General features: G+C 42.8%; 1 protein-coding gene across 1 annotated transcript in view; it reads left to right on the top strand.

Moving 5' to 3' along the window:
• The window catches only part of tex10 (testis expressed 10), a 180,702-nt gene that overhangs the window by 80,283 nt on the left and 76,868 nt on the right, over positions 1-23,551 (top strand). Inside the window, exons 11-12 of the mRNA XM_072508933.1 lie at positions 3,311-3,444; positions 18,938-19,018. Coding sequence (XP_072365034.1) covers positions 3,311-3,444; positions 18,938-19,018 — 215 coding nt within the window. The remainder of the gene's footprint in view (positions 1-3,310; positions 3,445-18,937; positions 19,019-23,551) is intronic.

Here is a 23,551-nt window from a genome sequence, read left to right as displayed (position 1 = left end):
AACACACAACACCAGAACATACAGCACCATTGACAAATTACAAATACCCCTCCTTCATACACACAGAGTCCCACATCGTCCTCTTCATTGTGGCCCCAACTTATTCTCCCTGATAAAGGTCTCTACCTGCTCTCTGTGTCAAAGAAGTGGTCATTTGACTGCATTGTGACCCGCAGTCGTGCCAGGTACACCACACCAAATCTCATGCCCTTATTATAAAATACTGCCTTCGTCCTGTTGAAGGCTGCATGCCTCTTCACCAACTCAGTCCCAATGTCTTGGTATATTCGCACCGTGTTCCCATCCCAGTCAATATTGCAAACTTTCTTTGCCCATTCCAAAACCCTCTCCTTCCTTTGATAACTGGAAGCAGATTATCACCACTTGTGGTAGCTCAGTAGCAGTAGCTTTTGCCTGAGTGCCCGATACACTCTATCCAGCTCCGGAAAGGCGAATACTTTGTCCCCTCCCACCAGTTGAGAAAACATTTCAGCAAAATAATGGGTCGGCTTCGAGCCCTCTACTCCCTCCGGCAACCCCACCAACCTGAGGTTTAGCCGCTGTGATCTGTTCTCCAAAAAAGAAAATGCTGGAAAATCTCAGCAGGTCTGGCAAATTTCCATGGTCTTGTTACATGAACTATATTATCTCCATAAAAATAGAGTAGCAAGTGGCACATAAATTGAGTTGTATTGTTTTATTCAGGTAAATCTTAACAGCACTCTGGAATGATGAAAGCAAAACATTGACTGAAATAAAAACAAAGTGCTGGAACTATCCAGGTCTTGCAGAATCTGTGGAGCGAGAAATGGAGTTAATATTTTGAGTTGAATAGAGCTGAAGGAGGGTAGAAATGTGATGGGTTTTATGTAATTGAAAGCCCCCTTTGGGGGCGGGGAGAATGATAATCGCTTATTGTCACAAGTAGGCTTCAATGAAGTTACTTTAAAAAGAAGAAGGGAAATTCTAGGATAGGGTAGCGGATGGAAGGCATTAAATGACAAAGATGTCATGGAACAAAAGGCAAAAGAGTTGTAATACTTGTACTAGAGAGACAAAGCATTTGTCCAAAGTGAGTGCCAGAATAACGAACGGCTGTGCCTGAAAGCAAAAACATGAAAAATAAGATTTAAACCAACATATGGTTAAAAAGCCCCATAATCTTTAGTGTCTTCTACACAACATCTTGCAAATTATACCTGTATTATATTGGCTGTACCAACATCCCTGTCACCTCACTTATGTACATTTTGTGTCATTTGCCAATGTGTAACCCACTGCCCTAACACACCTATATTTTTGGTTTTGATTACAATCTTCACCCCATGTCTTATCTGAAACTTTTTTTTAAATTTAGAGTACCCAATTCATTTTTTTCCAATTAAGGGGCAATTTAGTGTGGCCAATTCACCTACCCTGCACATCTTTGGGTTGTGGGGGCGAAACCCATGCAAACACTGGGAGAATGTGCAAACTCCACACGGACAGTGACCCAGAGCCGGGATCGATCCTGGGACCTCGGCGCCGTGAGGCAGCAGGGCTAACCCACTGCGCCACCGTGCTGCCCTATCTCACCAGAAACATGCTTGCCATGCTCCTAATACCACCATCCAATACAGTTGGTTAATATGAAGGGTTGCTTTCTGCTGGACTGGCTGTAAATGGGAGCAATATGGGCGGCACGGTAGCACAATGGTTAGCACTGTTGCTTCACAGCGTCACGGTCCCATGTTCAATTCCCGCTTGGTTTGAGTATGCACGTTCTCCCAGTGTCTGCGTGGGTTTCCTCCGGGTGCTCCGGTTTACTCCCACAGTCCAAAGTTGTGCAGGTTTGGTGGATTGGCCATTCTAAATTGCCTAAAGATTAGGTGGGGTTACTGAGTTACAGGGATAGGGGAGGTGTGGTGCTTTTTCCTAGGGCTGGTGCAGACTTGATGGGCCGAATGGCCCTCTTCTGCACTGTAAATTCTATGATCCTATTAAAGAGTGTGAAGAATAGTAGATCCAAGACCAATCTTTGGAATTTTCCACGAGTGACTGGTTTCCAACCTGAACCATATCCTTCAACAACTTCTTTTCTGAAGGCTTGGCACTAATTCCTCCTAATGCAGCATTTCAGATTACTACAGATACTGTGAAGCATCTTATCAAAGGCTTTCCGAAAGTCCAAAGGTCTACCTGATTTCCCTCGTACACCACCATCGTGCCTTGCTCAAAAAACCCAGGTTTGTAAGGCCTGACCTACTTTTCCAAGCCCATGTTCTGCATTTCTAATGGACCCTTCCCCTTCTCAATTATAATACAGGGCATTTCTGACAATCCCTTCTAGCATCTTCCCAATGATCGATGCCAGGCTGATAGGCCTGTACTTCTCTGGCTCTGATTTGGCACTATTACTTTGAAAATAGGAACTGCAAGAGATAGCTTCCACTGTAACTGTTCCTGACTATTGAACTGTTGAAGACACATGCAAAGGGCTCATGAAGTACGTACTCATCTCTAATTATTCTTGGATGGATATAATCTACACCTGGAGCCTTGTCAATTTTGCACAGATAGTCAGCACACAGCCAATAAGAAATACCCTGCCCATTGTTTAGTCATGATTGTTTTGCCTTTTGGAGAATTGTCTGTACAAAGGATCCCAAGTGATAGGTCTTCCTATGGGAGAGCTAAAGAAATTCTTACCTTTATCCCAAGAAACACTACATCATAATAAATACAACTTTTGTTGTGATATCATAGATATTGACACATGCTAACAAAGGAGTCATTGAAAGGTTGCACCACAGAAGGCCATTTAGCCTGTTGAGTTCTCTGTGAGAGTAATGATAAAGTGCCACTCCACTGCCTTTTCCCTGTAGCTCTGTAGAGTAGACTTCGTTGTAGGTACGAGGAATGGATTTACACCATGAGAAACTATGGAAGGCAACAGCAGCAACCCAGGGGGGAGGGGGGGAGGCAGTTGAGTATAGGTCAATAGAGTACGAGGTTTTGTTACTTGTATATTATTACTACTATTATTATTATTGTTAAAAAGTTAAAAAATTTCTGTTTTGTTACTGTTATCGTTTCGCTTGTTTTGTAAGCGGGAAAAATGTTGCTCGGGAAAAAATTTCAATAAAATATATTTAAAAAAAAAAGAGAAACTATGGAAGGCAATTGTAGCCCTAATTTTCAGAATGTTTTGACTACTAATTAGGGATGTCATCAATGGGGTAATTTTAAAAATGTGATTTTGCTACGGGCTTCTAGAAATATTGTTTGCAATTGTTAATTGTACCTCTTCTGTTTATTTTCTATATTGCAGGATTCTCGGGAGAAGAATTGACTTGGCTCCAGAGCAGCAGCAGTAATCCTCATATAAGCCAATCCCAGTTTTCATCTGTGCGCCTTTATGTAACTGATCTTGACCAGTTTGTACATCACTGGGCCTTGACAGAGGTAACTCATTAGTATTCATGCTTCTCGCAAAGTGTAATGATCGGCAGCACAGCCTGAGCTTTATTTTCTTTTTTTAGAAATATTTTTTAAATGCCCAATTTGTTTTTACAATTAAGGCGCAATTTAGCATGGCCAATCCACCTACCCTGCACATCTTTGGGTTGTGGGGGTGAGACCCACGCAAACACGGGGAGAATGTCCAAATTCCACACGGTCAGTGACCTGGGGTCGGGATCGAACCTGGGTCCTCAGTGCCGTGAGGCAGCAGTGACTGCCTGAGCTTTATGGTGTCCCTTCACACCAGCAAAGGATTTGTGGTTTAGACGTAACATTGCTTTTAATAAGCCTTCAGAATTGCATTCTTAAATGTCTATATTCTTTGCAAGTTTTGAAGTGCAATATTTCACCGAGTCATTCATGGATACATTCTACATAGTTAAGAATAGTCCTGAACAGTACTTCATCTCTCAGATCTCGGTGCAAAAGAATATCCAGGAAAAAGGTCCTAGAAATTTTTTTTTTTTTTTTTTTTTTTTTTTACAGTGCCTAATTATTTTTTTTCCCATTAAGGAGCAATTTAGAGTGGCCGATCCACCTACCCAGCACATCTTTGGGTTCTGGGGGTGAAACCCATGCAGCCATGTGCAAACTCCACACAGACATTAACCCGGGGCTGGGATCGAACCCAGGACCTCAAGCGCCGTGGGCAGTAGTGCTAACCACTGTGCCGCCCAAGTTGCTCGAAAATTAATTAAAATTAAAAAAAATTTTAAAAAATGTTTTCTAATGAATGCTGTGCATCTATAAATAAATGTTTTTCCTCCGAGATGTAGAGGAGCAGGGCATCCGCATAGAGTGGGACTCTGTGCTCTCTGCCTCCTCTTCGGATGCCCTTCCAGCCTTTTGCGTCTCGCAGAGCGATTGCCAGCGGTTCGATTGCTAAGGCGAACAAGAGCTGGGACAGTGGGCATCCCTGCCTTGTGCCTCTGTGCAGCTGGAATTATTCAGAGCTGGTAGCACTGGTCTGAATGCTTGCCTTGGGGTTGTTGTACAGGAGTTTCACCCAGGACGTGCACCCTGTCCCTAACCCAAAACGCTCCAGTATCTCAAAGAGGTACTTCCATTCAACTCTCTCGAAGGCATTTTCTGTGTCCAGTGAGAGGATCACTTCTGGTGTTCTCTCCCGGATGTGGTCATCATTATATTCAGCAGCCGCGTAGTGTTCACAGTTAGCTGTCTACCCTTGACAAAGCCCATCTGGGGTCCTCTGTGATCATCTCTGGTAAGCAGTTCTCTCGTCTCTTAGACAGGACTTTCGCGAGTATCTTTGCATCCACATTGAGCAGCGAAATGGATCTTTATGATCCGCATTTCGCTGTTTTTTTTTTTTTTTTTTGGTCTTATTTGGGTATCAGCAATGTGTTAGCGTTGGACGCAGGGTGCCCCTCGCTATCAAATCTGTGAACATTTCCTGTAGATGTGGGGCCAGGGTTGTCCCTGCCCCTTCCCAGCCTGCATGGAGTTAATACTCTCCATGATCTCTCCCAGTCGTATTGGTGCTTCCAGCTCCCCTCACCTATTGTTCCCCATGACTGGCATTTCCAGTCCACCGAGGAACCGTTTCATCCCCGCATTGCCGTCGGGGGTTGCTCAGAGGATACAATCACGGGTAAAAGGCCTCAAATGCTTGGTTGACCTTTTTTGCTTTGGCTACCAGTCCGCCTCTGCTGTCCTTTACCTGGGCTACCTTCCTCGTGGCTGCCTGCTTTCTCAGCTGGTGAGCCAACAGGCGGCTAGCCTTCTCTCCGTGTTCATAGACGATCCCCCATGTTTGGTGGAGTTGGTGTACTGCTTTCCTGGTGGATAGTAGGTTAAAGTCCTTTGGAAGCTTTTTCCTCTCCGCCAAAAGCTCTACGGTCGGGGCCTCAGAGTATTTTCTCTCGACCTCAAGGATGGAGTCTACGAGTTGCTGCCTCGACGCCCTCTCTTCCCTTTCTCTACGAGCCTTGTAGGTGATACCCTCTCCCCATATCATCGCCTTCAGTGCCACCCAGACTGTGGAAGGTGAGACTTCCCCTTAGTTGTTAGTGATGTACTCACCTATGGCCTGTGATATTTTCTGGCAGAAGACCTTGTCGGCCAAAAGGTCCGTGTCCAACTTCCATATGGGGCGCTGGACACGGCCTGTCTCCAAGTTCACATCCATGTAATGTGGAGCGTGGCCGGAGATGATTATTGCGGAGTGTTCCGTTCTGACTATTTCTGGAAGCACTGTTTTCTCCACTGCAAAGAATCAATAAGAGTGTATACTTTATGCATCGGCGAAAAGAACAAGAATTCCCTATCACTGGGGTGCAGGAACTGCCATGGGTCCACTGCCCTCATCTGTTCCATGAAAATTCCCAGTTTCCTAGCCGTGCCCTGCCATGGGTCCACTGCCCCTATCTGCTCCATGAAAGTTCCCAGTTCCCTAGCCATGCCTGTCTTTTTCCCCGTTTTGGGGTTTGATCGGTCTGTCAGTGGGTCCTGTACTCGGTTGAAGCAGGATCAGTCAGTGTGTGTCGATATCGGGGATTTCCGCTATGGGCTTTTTCATGAAGTCCATGTCGTCCCAGTTGGGCGCGTGCACGTTCACCAGAACTACCGGTGCCCCGTCCAGGACACTGCTGACCATGGCATACCATCACCCTTGGTCCATAACCGTCCATGTCGCTGTAAACACCGTCCTCTTGCTAATCAATATTGCAACCATCTCCAACCCTCATCCTGTAACATGAGTGATACGTCTGTCCCACTCAGCCCTTATCCGCAGTCGGTCCTTCTCCCTCTGGTATGTCCCCCGACATTCTTGTTGGGGTTTTTGTCTCCCTTCCGGGAGCTGCTTTGCAGCCCCCCATGCTATCGTACTTCCTGTGCTAGCTATCCATGCTAGTGTGATGGCCCCCTCCTGGGACTGATGTTACCCTTGTCCCATGCCCGCTCTCTATGCCTCACCCTCACCTGTGTTCCGCTGCCCTCATTCTTTCCTGTAAGCTGGTCTTTCTGATCAAAGCAAGGCAGCACAAACATATCATGTGCCCCTTCAAGTTACTTTCTCTCTCTCTCTTTCCTCCTCTGCTTCGCCTTCATCGATGCCTCGCCTGCCCCTTGTTCAGGCTGTTCGACCCAACAAACTCGTCCGCCTCTGCTGGGATGTTGAAGTAATGTTCCTTATTGTGGAACGCGACCCAGAGCCTGGCTGTGAACAGGGGCCGGTGAATCATGCGCATGTGTTCTGTGGTTGCGAGAAGCTGGAGAGATACTGGGTGGGCGGTGTTTGGGATGCTAACTAAAATAGTGGGAGTGAGGTGAAGCCGGACCCAATAGTGGCGATTTTTGGGGCATTGGAAGTGCCAGAGCCTCAGGAGGGGAAGGGGGCCGATGTTGTGGCCTTCGCCTCTCTAATTGCCCAGCGAAGGATCCTGTTAAATTGGAGGATGAATACGCCGCCGGGGGTGGCAGCCTGACTGGGGCATTTGTACAACGTTCTCTGGTTGGAGAAGATTACGTTTGAGTTGAGGGGGTCAGCGGAGGACTTTGAGTTGCAGTGGGGGTTGTTTGTGACTCTATTTGAGGAATTATTAGTCGTGGAGGGGGAAAAGGGGATAGAAGGGAAAAAATTGTATAAAACATTGTATTGAGTGTGTATTTTATGTTTTGTTATGTGTTTGGAATAAAATATCTTTAAAAAAACAAATGAATACACATTGTGGCTGGGGCCCTACCACTGAACCCTGCTGTACCACACTAGTCACTGCCTACCACTTGGAAAAAGACCCATTAATTCCTGTTCTTTGCTCCTCAGTTCATAAGATATAAGAACAAAGAACAATACAGCACACAAACAGGCTCTTCAGCCCTCCAAGCCTGCACCGACCATGGTACCTGCCTAAATTAAAACCGTCTGCATTTAGAGTCCGTATCCTTTCATTCCCATCCTATTCATATGTTTGTCTAGACGTCCCTTAAATGTCACTATCGTACCTGCTCCCACCATCTCCCCAGGCGGCGCGTTCCATATATTTACCACCCTCTGTATTAAAAACAACCTGCCTCGCACATCTGTTCTAAACTTTTCCCCACGCACTTTAAACCTATGTCCCCTAGTACTTGACTCTCCTACCCTCGGAAAGAGCATCTGACTATCCACTCGGTCCATGCCACTCATAGTCTTGTAGGCCTCGATCATGTTGCCTCTCAACCTCCGCCATTCCAGTGAGAACAGAGTTTATCTAATCTCTCCTCATAGCTAATGCCCTCCATACCAGGCAACATCCTAGTAAACCGTTTCTGTACCCTCTCCATATAGGAGCAGAATTAGATTATTTGGCTTATTGAGATTGAATAGACGATCTCATCCTGACCTTAACTCCACTGTCCTGCCTTTTCTCCATAACCCTTCATCCATTACCAATTAAAAATCTGTCTACTCCTTAAATACTCACTTCTTAGCATCCTTCCAAATTCTAGAGAGTTTAGGCCTAAACTGTTCAATCTATCTTCATAGGAAAAACCCTTTATCTCTGGAATTAACCTAGTGAACCTCCTCTGAACTGCCTCCAATGCCACTATCATCTTTCCTCAAATAATGGGTCCAAACTGCAAGATACTTCAGGTATGGTCTCATCAATGCCTTATGCAGAGCAGCAACATTTCCTATCTTTAGCTATAAATGGCAGCATTCCATCTGCTCGCTCTCTTTATTATCTGCTGTACCTGCATGCTAGTATTCTTGTGACTCATGAACGAGGACCGCTCTGCATTGGAGCATCCCAAAGTGTCTCCCCATTTAGATAATTTGCCATCCCATTTTTCCGACCAAATTGCATGACCTCACACTTATTCACATTAAACTCCATCTTCCACATTTTGGCCCGTTCTCCTAACCTAGCGATATCCATTTGTAAGGTTCTTATTTCCTCATTGCAACTTACATCCCACCTATTTTTGTGTTGTCTGAAAACGTCCCTGTATATAAATGCCCTCGTACGGACGGGATATGGCACTCGACTCATCGATCGACAGTTCCAACGCGCCACAGCGAAAAACCGCACAGACCTCCTCAGAAGACAATCATGGGACACAACCGACACAACCGACAGAATACCCTTCATCGTCCAGTACTTCCCCGAAGCGGAGAAACTACGTCATCTTCTTCACAGCCTTCAACACGTCATTGATGACGATGAACATCTTGCCAAGGTCATCCCCACACCCCCATTACTTGCCTTCAAACAACCGCACAACCTCAAACAAACCATTGTTTGCAGCAAACTACCCAGTCTTCAGAACAGTGACCACGACACCACACAACCCTGCCATGGCAATCTCTGCAAGACGTGCCAGATCATCGACTTAGATACCACTATTACACGTGAGAACACCACCCACCAGGTACGCGGTACGTACTCGTGCAACTCGGCCAACGTTGTCTACCTCATACGCTGCAGGAAAGGATGTCTTGAAGCGTGGTACATTGGCGAGACCATGCAGACGCTGCGACAACGAATGAACGGACATCGCGCGACAATCACCAGGAAGGAATGTACCCTTCCAGTCGGGGAACACTTCAGTCAAGGGCATTCAGCCTCTGATCTCCGGGTAAGCGTTCTCCAAGGCGGCCTTCAGGACGCGCGACAACGCAGAATCGCCGAGCAGAAACTTATAGCCAAGTTCCGCACACATGAGTGCGGCCTCAACCGGGACCTGGGATTCATGTCGCATTACATTCATCCCCCACCATCTGGCCTGTGAAATCCTACCAACTGTCCTGGCTTGACACAATTCACACCTCTTTAACCTGGGGTTACCCCATCTCTGGATCTGTAAAGATTTAATCACCTGCTAATGGTCGCATTCCAAGCATTGTCTGGCATCTTTGAATTTGTCTGTATATATGTTTCTGGAACATACCTCTTCATTCACCTGAAGAAGGAGCAGCGCTCCGAAAGCTAGTGACATCGAAACAAACCTGTTGGACTTTAACCTGGTGTTGTAAGACTTCGTACTATAAATAGTTTATATACTTTGTCAATACTTTGTGAATAGTTGGAGCCCAAGGACCGAACCCTGTGGCACCCCACGAGTTACATCTTGCCATCCAGAAAAAGACTCATTTATCCTGACTCTGGTCTCCTGTCCGTCAGCCAATCTTCTATCCAAACTCATAAATTATCCCTAATCCTATGTGATCTAACCTTGTGAATTAACCCTCTGTGCGGCCGAAAGTCCAGATATACTACAGGATCCTCATTATCCATTTTGCTTGTTACATCTTCGGCCCTATACAAAAAGGGGATGCGATTTGTTTGCAGTGGGATAATCGGCGCTTCCAGGAATAGCAAGGGCAGAATATTCCGCGATAGTCGCACCCCGTTTTTGTTTAGGGCTGACTTTGCCTGGTTAAACTCAGCCCTGTGTTTTGCCAGATCTGCCCCAATATCTTGGTCAATTCAGATTTTATGCCCTTCCCATGTGCTCTCCCTAGTCTGTCTGTCCAGGATCTTCTCCCGGTCCTGATATCGGTGCAGCTTCGCGATGATTGCTCTCGACTGCTTCCCTGCTTAGGGTTTCAGCCTGAGTGACCTGTGCACTCTGTCGATCTCCGGCAGAGAGCGTGGCAAATTTATCTGTTCCTTCTCCTATTTCTCAGTATTTGAGAAAGTATTCCATTTATTTTTTATGTCACATTGGCAATGTTGTGAGTGGCTTCCAAATGCCCTTCGCAAATCTCTCAAGTCTACCACCCTAATAACAACATTGGGGCACAATTTCTTTCAGCTGAATATCAAGAAGACCAACGGCATTGCTATTGACCCCCATTGGAAACAGACAATTCCCTGGCTATTAACTCATGCTGGGCCATTCGACGCTAGACATTGTTGCTAGATGTGAGTTTTGATCCAAACACACTGTTCATCAGCAAGTGTACTAGCTTCCATTTCTGCAACATCTGTCTCTGACTTTACATCAGCCCCTCCTTTGCAAGCTTTACCAATGCTTGGATACATTTAGTATGCAAGTTTTTTTTTGCAATAATTTAATAAAAAATAGAGTACATAATTCTTTTTTCCAATTAAGGGGCAATTTAGCGTTGCAAGTCTACCTAGCCTGCACATCTTTGGGTTGTGGGGATGAGATCCACGCAGACACGAGGAGAATGTGCAAACTCCACACGGACAGTACCTGGAGCCGGGATCGAACCTGGGCCCTCGGTGCTGTGAGGTAGCAATGCTAACCACTGTGCCACCGTGCAGCACAGGTATACAAGTTGAGAAAGTTACATGTTAGAAATAAATATTCCTGTTTGGCCAAGTTGGTATTTGATCTTCTATCGGAGCTGACAGATACCATGTAAAACTCCCTATATTGTGCTCCGATAATTTATCGAACTGCAATTTGAAAAATGCGTCTCCTTTTACGCTAAACTGAATTATCTCCATTTTCCACACAATCCATCTTTTTGACTGATATTAGTAATTGGGCAGTCTTGCATTCTATCTCCCACAAAGAACTGGCATGGACCTGTCCAAGCTCCCATCACATTCAGATACATGCATTTCAATTAATGCATCAGACAGGATTGCATTCAATTGTAGCTTGTAAGGATTCTACTGTTAATTCCTGTCTGTTCCTTTTTTTTCTTTTAATTTCTGCTATTCCAATATTTGTACCTGGACATTAAATGGGACCTATGCCTTTCAGATGGACTTCACCTTGAATTTAAAAAAAAAAAGACAGTCCAGCAGGATGTGCTGTTTGATCTGACACCTCTTGATGGACTTGGCTGGCGCCCAATGAGCTGTTTTACCATTGCTGGGTCTTAGCTGGTACTCAGTGCTGATTGGTGCGGGCCATTCTGGAATGTTTCTTTCTCTGTGAGACTGTGTTTTCAATTTTAGTTGCTCCTTCGTACCTGAAGGAGACTCTTTTGAGTTGCTCGCTCCCTGAAAAGGTCAACTTCTCTCAACCACCTGGTTGGAGACTCTGTTTTCTCCACAGTAAAGCCAGAGGACATTCTAGTGAGTCTGGAAACCTAGTAAGAGTAAAACCCAGGCTGAGAACTGGGTTTGAGGTGAGGCAATGAAAATCTTAAGGAAATCCAGACAGGCCACCATCTAAACGCAGGGTCAGTAGTTTAAGTACCCTTTTAAAAAAATCTTGTGCGGGGAACTCTGTTCTTGTCTCGGAAAGACTGTTGATCATTCTGGTGGAGCTGGAAACAAATGAGAATTGCACAGGCCTGAGTCTGTGAGGGAATCCTGCAACTGGAAATTCTCACTGAATGCCGCTGCCAGAAGATCCTCATTAGCAATCCAACCGGTGGTTCCAATCAGTCCATATCCTGGAAGGACAGCCTGCTGCTGCAATTACTTCAACATCCGAAACCAGAACACTTATCTTCCATTTTATATTAATCCCCTCATTATTTTTACCGCTCCCCCTCTCTCTGTGTGTATCTGTGTTGTGTGTGTTTGGATAGAAGGTGGGGCGGTAAAATAAAAGTGGTGGGAGTAGTAGATTAACTGGCCGTTATTCTAAGTAGTGCATGTCTTATCTTTATTTTTGTTATAAATAAACAATTGTTTTCGCGTGCAAATGTCCCTCTAAGTCATTGGAGTTGTCAAGGGCCAAAGGTTTCAGAAACTATGTACAAATTATTGGTTAATTCACTTGTGCTGGGACTCCAGGGTCTGTAGGGCGAGAATCAACCAGGCACTAGTCCAGGGTGTCGTAACAACCGTCAGAAATAAAATAATACATTTGGAAATTTTATGGCCTGAAGGTGGATGTTTGTATTCTGTTCGTAGTTGGATTACAGACGTTTGTTTCCCTTGGAAATTGTCTCCAAAAGATACTGAATTTTAAGTGCTTATTAATTTAAATCCTCTGATCTGAGCCAAGCCCTTGCAATGAAGACCTCTTAGCAGCATCTGCAAATGTTTACTAATATTGTCCTGTCAAATCTATTTACTTCTTGCAGTGTAAACAGGACCTGACTGAATATATTTCTCGTAGTAAGATAGAGAGCCCCACAGGATGAGACATTGGCTTTGGAAGCGAAACTGCTCCGGTTACTTCACCACCTGGAAATGTCTAGCTTTCTATAATTCCACTGAACATGTTCTGGATCAAGTCTCTGTTTAACAATATGTCTGTATCAGCCAGCTTTTAGATGGGTGGGTGGGGGGGCGGGTTCCAGTTATTTCGAACAATACAGTATCTGTAAAATTGATTTTTGGTCTATTGTGAGCAGTGTGCTTTAATTGATTTTCCCCGTTAACCTTTTAATCCCCCTATTAGCATTGCTAGTCATATGAATTTGAATTAGGTTTTAAGTTGTCAATAAGGAAATTAAAATGTCTGTTAGCTATTAATGAAACCTGCAGAAATATTAACACCCTTCGATTTCTAAATAATTCTGCGCTCAAGTACTAAATATAATGAAATTTGCTTTAGAGATAGTTTATAAATGATTCATTGCTTTTCTTGCTAAATTCGTGAGATTTTTCAAAATGTAACTTTGTACAAGATTAGATTCTAACAGTACTATGCAGAACTGGATGTGACTATTGACTTGGTTTGTGTGCTGAAGTTCCACTATACTTATTGCTGATTGCACTACAAAATATCTTTTATCCACAAAAAACTTAATACATTTTTATTATCTTCCAACATGACTGCAAGTAAAAGTTAAATAATATTTCAATTTAAGTTTTTGGTATGAAAATTTTTAAATCTAAAAAGCTCAAGTACATAAAACAATAATAAAAATCATGTTACTTCATACAATTAATTATCTGTACTAATGATACTCAGTTGTTGAGTGACACACTGATGTTGAGCATGCTAATTGCAATTTTATTTTATTCAATCCATCATTGATTCAATATTGTTACAATATTGATTCAAGTGACCGTATCTGAAATAAAAATAATTTGAGTAGCAATAAATTTTTTAAAATGTTCACAAGAAAAAGCTAGCACGTATGTCCCAAAAATTTACAAACAAGGTAAAAAGAACTTCAGAGAAAAAACAACTAGTTTTTACCTTGTTTGTGAATTTTTGGGACATGCGTGCTAGCTTTTTCTTGTGAACATTTAAAAAAATTTATTGCTACTCAAATTTTTTTAATTTCAGATACGGTCACTTGAATCAATATTGTAACAATATTGAATCAATGATGGATTGAATAAAATAAAATTGCAATTAGCATGCTCAATATCAGTATGTCATATGCACATGGGTCCCAAAAATTCACAAACAAGGTAAAAAGAACTTCAGAGAAAAAACAACTAGTTTTTACCTTGTTTGTGAATTTTTGGGACCCATGTGCATATATTGCAAGACAGCAAACATTTCCCTGCCCAGTCTTGTCACTGGTAATTGCAATGGAAAAGTGAAGTCTCCGATTTGCCCTTTTTTGCCAGATAGGCAATTCTCTCTGCTTCATGCTCCCATGACAGCTTAACCAAGTGTCCTAAATGATGGGGTAAATTGCACAAGTTACATTTGTGTAACTGTAAGCATCACATTAAAGATTTACTGAAAAACTACTGAGCAGTAAGTGCTAGAAGTTAACGAATACTGTCCTAATGTAAATACTTGGATGATGCCAAAAGATTGGGTACTGTGCTCTTGCTGAGACTTCACACAATCTGCATTCTGCTCATTTTGGTCAAGTCTAAGTATCATGTCTAAGACCAAGCTTTATTGAGAGAAACTGAAGTATTCAACTAAAAACTTGAGTGAAGACATTCAAAGGCACAGAACAATTAAATATATATTTACTGATTTTGTAAAATAGGCATTTTTATTTGTAATTTTAATTCCTTATTTTTGATATTAGAAATTTAAGAATTTGTTTAAAATAACTTGACTAATGTTTTCAGAAAGCATTCTGGGTAATTTATGGGACCCCTGTGGCTTGATCTTAGTTTCAATTTTGAATTGAATTTGTACAATGTTTTGATTATAAACTCACAGCAATTATGCTTCACAGTGTGACACCTTTAGCATTCAGGATACTTGCTGAGTACTTAAGTGACACTTAATGCAGATACTTAGAAGAAGTTTCAAGGAAACGTGCTCCCCACATATTAAATTTCACATACAAATAAATATCATATTTAATTTTTCATGGGATGAGTGAGTCCTTGGCAAGGCCAGCATTTGTTGCCCATTCCTAATTGCTCTCGAAAGGTGGTGGGGAACCATCTTTAAACTGCTACAATCCATCTGGTGTAGGTACACGTTGCTGCTAGGAAGGGAATTTCAGGTTTTTGATGCAGTGACAGTGAAGGAAAGGAAATATGCTTCCACATTAGGATGTTGTGTGGCTTGGAAGGAAGGTGGTGGTGTTTGTATGCATCTGTTGCCCTTGTTCTTCAAGGTGGTTAGGGTTGTGGCTTTAGAAGGTGCTGTCTGTGGGGGCTTGGCATCTTGTAAATGGCACACGCTACTGCCATGGACAATAGTTGGATGAGTAAATGTTTTAGGGTTGATGGTGTGTTGATCAAGCTAGCTGCTTTTCCTTGGATGATGTCAAGCTTCTTTAGTGTTATTGGACTACACTCATCCAGGCAAGTGAAGATTAATCGGTCTCATCCTGACTTATGCCTTGTAGATCACGGGCAGGCTGTGGGGAAATCAGGAGATGGGCCTCTGACCTGCTCTTGTAGCCAGTATTTCCATGGCTGGTTAAGCTTAATAGTAACCCTCAAGATGTTGATGGTGAGGGATTCAACAATGGTAATGCCCAATGGGAGGTAGATTCTCTTGTTGGAGATGGTCACTGCCTAGCACTTTTTTGGCATGAATGTTACTTGCTATTTAACAGTCCAAACCTGAATGTTTTCCAGGTCTTAATGCATGTGTACAGGGGCTGCTTCAGTACCTGAGGAGTACACTGAATCATCAGTGAAAATGCCCACTCCAAATCTTATAACGGAGGGAAGGTCATTGAATCAGATGAAGATGGTTGAGTCAAGTATCTGTTTGATTTCATAGAATTTGCAATGCAGAAGGAGGCCATTCGACCCATCGAGTCTGCACCGGCTCTTGGAAAGAGCACCCCATCCAAGATCCACACCTCCACCCTATCCCCATAACCCAGCAACCCCACCCAACACTAAAAGCAATTTTGGACACTGGGCAATTTAGCCTGGCCAATCCACCTAACCTGCACATCTTTGGACTGTGGGAGGAAACCGGAGCACCCGGAGGAAACCCACGCACACACTGGAAGAATGGTCAGACTCCGCACAGACAGTGACCCAATCCGGGAATTGAACCTGGGACCCTGGAGCTGGGAAGCAATTGTGCTATCCACAATGCTACCGTGCTGCCCATTTCACCATCTATTTCAGATTTTATTGGTGTATGAGTAAATGTACGATAAACTTGGTCTTTTCATCCATGAACAGGCCAATTAAGAGGTGATATGGAGATCTATGATATTAAATTATATCTGAAAAAATGTATTTTGAAACTGTGATCAAGACTTGAAATTGAGGTACAAGCTTGGGAATCTTTGCAGAAATGGTTAGCTTAATTGATGGAGGACTATGGGATCTTTCTGAATGTGCAAGCATAGCTGGACAGTTTTACTCTTGCAGAAAACCATTTTTCAAATACATATCCTTGGCCTGTACAATGCATATAACTAACTAAATGCACGTGTGTAGGTTTAAAAATAAATTTTAGATAGAAATAAAGCTGTATGAAATTTGCATTTTGCATTGATGTAGCTTATAACTACTGTAACTGTCACCAGTTAGAAATCATAACACTTTCTGTAATATGTCTTGCAATATGCTGCTGTGATTCCTAAGCAGTTGATTACTATCTCCGCTAGTTGCTCTGTTTAAGCTAGCAGGACAATCTTCTGATCAGGCTAATGTTTAAAGTAAGTCTTAATGTGATGTATCATCGTATGCATTATATTCTCAAGTTTATTTTAAAGTCGCATCTTTGAAATTCCCAACTCACCTTTTGGCATCTCAATGTGCTTTGTTCTTCCCAAATGTGTCATCTCCATTTTGGTTGGTCACATACCAGGATCTCCCATGAGTTGGCAGGTATGTTTGATCTCAGCAGGGAAGCTTTGAAGCATTTTTTTTGTCCTCATAGGATCTCCTGACACGGCTGTATTCTGAGTAGAGTCTTTTGGGAGTCCTGTGTCAGCTATATAAATGACATCACTCACCCAGTAGATTAATTCATGCCTTAGTGCTGGGCAATTTGGCTTGGTCGAGGATGCTCCTATTGGAGTGCCTTTCTTGCGATTGGATTTTGATAATCTTGTGAAGGTACTACTGCTGGTGCTTTGAGTTGTCAAAGCCTCTGAAGCACTTAATAGCACGGCAAACACTGTTACCTGGTAAATCATAATCTTAGTCTTTCTTGACCTTATGAAAGCTTTTGACTCTCTCTCAACCATGAAGGCATGTAGTATTCTCCTCCAATTTCATTCCCTGTAGAAATTTGTCATCAATATTTGACTATTCCGTGATGAGATGCAAGCTGTGATCCTCATCAGCGGAACCATCGCAATTAGTCAAACAGGGCTGCGTAATTGTGCTAACCCTCCTCTTCATTTTCCTCCCTGCAATGCAAATTACTCAGCAAATTACGCACAGGCATTGTGATAATCCACAGAACAGATAGAAAACTGTTCAACCTTCAATCCAAAGCCAAAATCACTGCAACTTCAGTCATAGACCTTTTAGTTGTGTGTGCATTTACGCAGAAACTGAGCTCCAGGTCTTTGATTCCTTTTCCAAAGCATATAAAGATATGATCATATGAAATAAGCTCAAGGTAGGCCATTCAGCTTTTTGAGCCTTAATCGTGAGCAGTTAGTTACTAAGGCACTCACATGGCTGCCCCATCCAGCTCTATCTGATGTTTGCTTCGACTCTAAATTTTTTGAACGTAACCCTTGATTTAACAATCATAAGTAAATGTCCAGTTATTTTCTCTCTCCACAGTTGCTGCCAAACGTGCTGAGTTTTTCCAGCATTTTCCACTTTTGTTTCAGTTATTACTGTTGGAATGATATTTTAAAATTTTAATTGTGAGGTAAATTGAATGGTAGTAGGAGAAGGAGGATTGTAATATTACTGAAAAGAAAAGCAAGCATTTGATTTAAATTGAGCACTTCAATTTACAAAACTGTAAAATCCGAGATATTTTACAGGGCAATAGTGGGGATTTGGAGCGGCGGGTTGTCAGTTTTCCAGTTTTGAAATGATCTATTTTGTCGCATCTGAGAATTGTATTTACTTCAGACCTACCTCTCCGGTGCCTTCAAATCAATGTGCCAAACTTCCTAATTTGAAATAGCTCTGGTATCAGTTGAATGAAATTATCTAAATTTAGAAAAGGTTCATGCTTTTGTTCACTATGGATGAAAAGTACCTGTGCTGCAGCTTCAGTTGTGTACTTTAGTGTTGGGGGATATAAATAGTGGAACGATGATGGTGCAGCAAGTTGAATTTGTTTATGGATAGAGATAGAATTTCATTATCACAAATTTCAGCAGAGCAACTTTCTAGTTTCATTTTTGCCACTGTGGAAAGGTGCTGAACAACTTAGCCATTAGGGAGACAATACACATCTCCTGGCACCCGATCACAAAGAGTGCTGCTAGAAATCTGGGAAAAGGCCACCTGTGCTCAGTTGGGGATGTTGCATGTCCTAGGGAAGAAGAAAAAATTACAAATGGTTATTAAGTGCTCAAACAAGTGATTTTACTGAGCATAAACTTATGAGATGCATTTGTTTAGAGCCATGACCTTGAGATTGCTGTTTCATCTTGTAGAGAATATTTTTTGCTCAGCTCCATAAAGCGCACGTCACTCTTCATTCTTGTTTGATTCACCTCCTCCTTCTGACTGTGAAGTAAAGCTAACGGGTTCACTCCTTTTCCGATGGGAAGTCCTACTGCTATTTTAACCTACTGCTGGTGTCCTTGAAAATATTTGAATTTTTTCTATTAGCTGGCTGATTCAAATAAAATTTCAGTTCCATTGTTGGCCATCAAGGATGAATATGCATTTATTTGATTTTAATTAAGTAAAACCTGTTTTTCTGTTTCCAGGAGCTTTTCAACTTCTATCATGCTCTTATTAGTCAACAACACAATCTAATCATCTGATAGATCTTTGGACACTTTTTCATATGAAGAGCCTTTTGGCGTTAGAAGGCAACTTGTTGGTTTCTGATTTACGTGTATACATAGATTCGCATTTTAGTTATATTAGTATTTATGTTTGATCAAATATATTTATTCTTTAAATTCCAAGTAGTTTCAATTAAAAGTTCAATCCTAAATGTCAGTTCCGCATCTATGTAAAATATAGATAATATTTTGGAAAATAGCTGCTGTACTAGTATATGAGGCATTTTGTATGTCAAAACTTGCTATTAATTGCTTTAATTTTTTTTTCAGGCGGTATGCCAATGTTTATCGACTATACCTTCCAGAATACAGTGCTGTGACATCTTACAAAACGCCATCTGTAAACATCTAGTAAGTCCAGTAACTGGTTGAATTGTTCCTGATGGACCACTGTTTTGGATGAGGCGACCGTTGACATGGGTAGGGCACATCATGAGCTTTAACGACATGCTCGGCCAGAGAAAACAGATATAGACCAGGATGGTACAGTATGCCAAGACAACAATTCAGTGCAATGTTAAATATTACTCGTATCTGACTGTCCCACTCCCAAGTTCATAACCCCTGACTTATTATCATAGAATCATAGAATTTACAGTGCAGAAGGAGGCCATTCGGCCCATCGAGTCTGCACCGGCTCTTGGAAAGAGCACCCCACCCAAGGTCAACACCTCCACCCTATCCCCATAACCCAGTAACCCCACCCAATACTATGGGCAATTTTGGACACTAAGGGCAATTTATCACGGCCAATCCACCTAACCTGCACATCTTTGGACTGTGGGAGGAAACCGGAGCACCCGGAGGAAACCCATGCGCACACTGGGAGGATGTGCAGACTCCGCACAGACAGTGACCCAAGCCGGAATCGAACCTGGGACCCTGGAGCTGTGAAGCAATTGTGCTATCCACAATGCTACCGTGCTGCCCAATTGTATTGCTGGAGGAAAGCAGATCGTTGAGGCTAGACACTTCTTAAAAAGGCAAAAGAAGTCTGCCACAAACTTAAACCATTGCCAAAGACTAAAGATGAAAGCCAGAGCAAAGAGGGATACTCAAAAAACATGTGGTGTTCTGAGCTAGTCTCCATCACCTACAGGAGTTTGTTCAAGGCACGTTTCAATTTTTCCCCCTTATTAGCCTTGGAACTTTGATATCCTGTGAGATATTTTAATATCTCACAGGAGAATATATGGCAAATAGGAGGCAAGGAATCCTTTAGTGTGATGCATGAGGCATCATAACTGTATGAAACAGTGAATTGGCCAACTGTTATTTTCCTGTCCAGCATTTCAGATGTTCGCTGGCTTTAACCTGAAATATGTGTGTTTAACAGTCAAAAAACAAATAATTTCTGAGAATTGAGCTTTCCAAATTGGAGAGGTTGGAGATTGGCAGAAGTGAAGAACCTTCAAGGCAGTGAAGAAGATGGGACTATGGGAATGGAAATTATAAAGAACAGGGATATAAATTCTAGGGCACACAATAAATTCTTGATGGGGAAACATTGCAACCAAAACGTACTGAAAATTCAATTGGGATAAATAAAAAGAACAAAATGATCAGTGAAATTATGAAAAAAGACCTGAAGTATAATGCAACATGGGCATAATATTTCACGGCGATAGGCTTGTTTTTGCCTTTTTAACGAGTGAAATTGTGTCCATTAATATCTTCTAGCTAAATAACCTTATTGAGCAATAGTATTGTGATGTAAGAATTTCAGATATATTGTATTATATCTATTTGGTGCAGTAACGATTAAACGCCTGGGTCAGTGTGCGTATGACTATTGCAGTAGTGTTTTTAAAAATCCTGGTTTGCAAGACAGCTAGGCCTTTTGGGAGCCAGAGTTGCATTTAAAGCATAGTAAAAGTTTGGGCTAAGGGATTTTTGTTTATATTAAGTGTTTCCTGTGGAATAGTTAATTAGAGATATTGGACTGGATTCTCTGATTTACTATGTCCGGAGCATGTGTCTCGCCTTCCAACCAAAAAGTCCGGGCTGCCCCCGCACCGATGGTCCGCCCGGTGGGGGGCTGGCAGCCACGCCACATAAATCCCCTACCTGCAGATACAGACGGAGAATTGGTGGGTCCGTGGCCGCGCATGCGCATGGCGGTGACCTGTGTCGGGGAGGGCCTTGGATGATGTCCTGAGGCCTTCCCAATGGCGTGCTGCATACTCAGCGATGACACCATTTTTGAGGGGGCAGAGCATCCGAAAAACGGCGCCGACCCAATTTCGGCGGAGAAAAATGGATTCTCCGGCCAATCACCGAACGCGGTTTGGCGCCAGCAACCAAGAATCCAGCCCATTGTGTGCAGTTAGTAACATGATGTAGTTAATGGGGGGAGCCAGAGGTTGAAGCAGGCAGGTGTTGAGGTTCAGAGTTTTAGTTTGTGGCTGGAAGGCGAGCTGAAAGGTTTGTGAAGAAATATAGCCATAAATTCTGCATTGTTCTGACAGGGTTCAGATCTATCTTTTTAAACAGTCTCAAAATACACCTCTACAGCGAGTATTCCTGAGTGCTAACTGTGTTTAAAAGTGTTTTAGGTTCTTAGATGGTTTAATAATAATAATCTTTATTGTCACAAGTAGGCTTACATTAACACTGCAATGAAGTTATTGTGAAAAGCCCCCAGTCGCCACATTCCGGCGCCTATTCGGGTACACAGAGGGAGAATTCAGAATGTCCAAATTTTTGTTGTTTGAGAAAAAAAAAGATGGCTGTTAAGGGTTATTGTGTCACCGTATTGATTATTGATTTAACATTGGTTTAAGGGGTAATTCTAAGCTATTTTCTTGCGCGATGTTTAAATATATTTTAATACTGTGTTAGTAATGAAGTTTATTTTAATATACCATATCCCTATTTTGTATGAATCACTCCTGAAGTGAGGTATGCTTTCCTCACTCACAGTCTTACAAAATTAAAATAAAAGATTTGGGGTTTCTGTCCAGTATCCTAGACACTGTTGTGGTTTGGTCCAGGATCATAATAAATTCATTATACAATATATAAAAGGTACGAGAGAGGCAAGAAAGGACATTTGGCCACTGGAAAATGAGGCTGGAGAAGGAGTAGTAGGGAACAAAGAAATGGCAGAGGAACAGAATAGGTACTTCACGGTGGAAGACGCTGAAGTAAGCATGCAGGTGCAGCAGGCGGTAAAGAAGGCTAATGGTATGTTGGCCTTCCTTGCGAGAGGTTTTGAGTGTGGAAGCAGGGATGTGTTGCTGCAATTGTACAGGGCCTTGGTGAGGCCACACTTGGAGTATTGTGCGGTTTTGGTCTCCTTCTCTGAGGAAGGATGTTCTTGCTCTCAATGAAGTGTAGCGAAGGTTTACCAGACTGATTCCAGGGATGGCGAGACTGTCATATGAGGAGAGATTGACTAAGTTGGGATTGTTCTAGCTGGAGTTCAGAAGAATGAGAGGGGATCTCATAGAGACTTATAAAATTCTAACAGGACTACAGGGTAGATGCAGGGAAGATGTTACCAATGATGGGTGTGTCCGGAACCAGGGGTCACAGTCGTGAGGATTCAGGGTAAACCCTTTCGGACAGCGATGAGGAGACATTTCTTCACCCAAAAAGTAGTGAGCCTGTGGAATTCATTACCACAGGAAGGAATTGATGCTAAAACTTTGAATATATTCAAGAGGCGGCTGGATATAGCACTTGAGGAGAATGGGATCAAAGGCTATGGGGAGAAGGGGGGAAAGCAGGATTAGGCTATTGAGTTGGATGATCAGCCATGATCATGATGAATGGCGGAGCAGGCTCGAAGGGCCAAAGGGCCTCCCCGTGCTCCTATCTTCTATGTATCTATGTACACCAGTGGCATACCAGAACTTCAAAAGAGTTGGGGGGCAAGAGGTGAGTGTAGTGGCCTTCATTAAGGAGAAGGTGCTGGGGAAACTGAAAAGTCTGAACCCTACACACCAGGGCTCTGAAGGAGATTGTGGAAGCATTGGTGGTGATCTTTCGGGAATCACTGGGGACAGGCAAGGTCCCAGAGGGCTGGAAAATGGCTAATGTTAAAACCCCTGTTTAAGAAGGAAGGGAGGAAGAAGACAGAAAATTGTAGGCCAATTAGCCTGACTTTGGTTAATCGTAAGATTTTAGAACATTAGAACATTAGAACTAGGAACAGGAGTAGGCCATCTGGCCCCTCGGGCCTGCTCCGCCATTCAATGAGATCATGGCTGATCTTTGTGGACTCAGCTCCACTCTCCGTCCCGTACACCATATCCCCGAATCCCTTTATTCTTTAGAAAACGTTTTTCTTAAAAACGTTTAAAGAAGGAGCCTCAACTGCTTCACTGGGCAAGGAATTCCAGAGATTCACAACCCTTTGGGTGAAGAAGTTCCTCCTAAACTCGGTCCTAAATCTACTTCCCCTTATTTTGAGGCTATGCCCCCTAGTTCTGCTTTCCCCGACCAGTGGAAACAACCTGCCCGCATCTATCCTATCTATTCCCTTCATAATTTTATATGTTTCAATAAGATCCCCCCCCCCGCATCCTTCTAAACTCCAATGAGTACAGTCCCAGTCTACTCAACCTCTCGTCATAATCTAATCCCCTCAACTCTGGGATCAACCTAGTGAATCTCCTCTGCACTCCCTCCAGTGCCAATATGTCCTTTCTCAGGTAAGGAGACCAAAACTGAACACAATACTCCAGATGTGGCCTCACTAACACCTTATACAATTGCAGCAGAACCTCACTAGTCTTGAACTCCATCCCTCTAGCAATGAAAGACAAAACTCGATTAGCCTTCTTAATCACCTGTTGCACCTGCACACCAACTGCACAGCAGCATGTTTTAACATCTTACCGTTTAAATAATCCATTCTGCTGCTGTTCCTCCCAAAAT

The sequence above is a fragment of the Scyliorhinus torazame genome, chromosome 6, assembly GCF_047496885.1.
Source record: "Scyliorhinus torazame isolate Kashiwa2021f chromosome 6, sScyTor2.1, whole genome shotgun sequence".
NCBI classification, from domain to species: Eukaryota; Metazoa; Chordata; class Chondrichthyes; order Carcharhiniformes; family Scyliorhinidae; genus Scyliorhinus; species Scyliorhinus torazame.
Note: the sequence above shows the minus strand (reverse complement) of the source record. Positions and strands in the feature narration are given on the sequence as shown.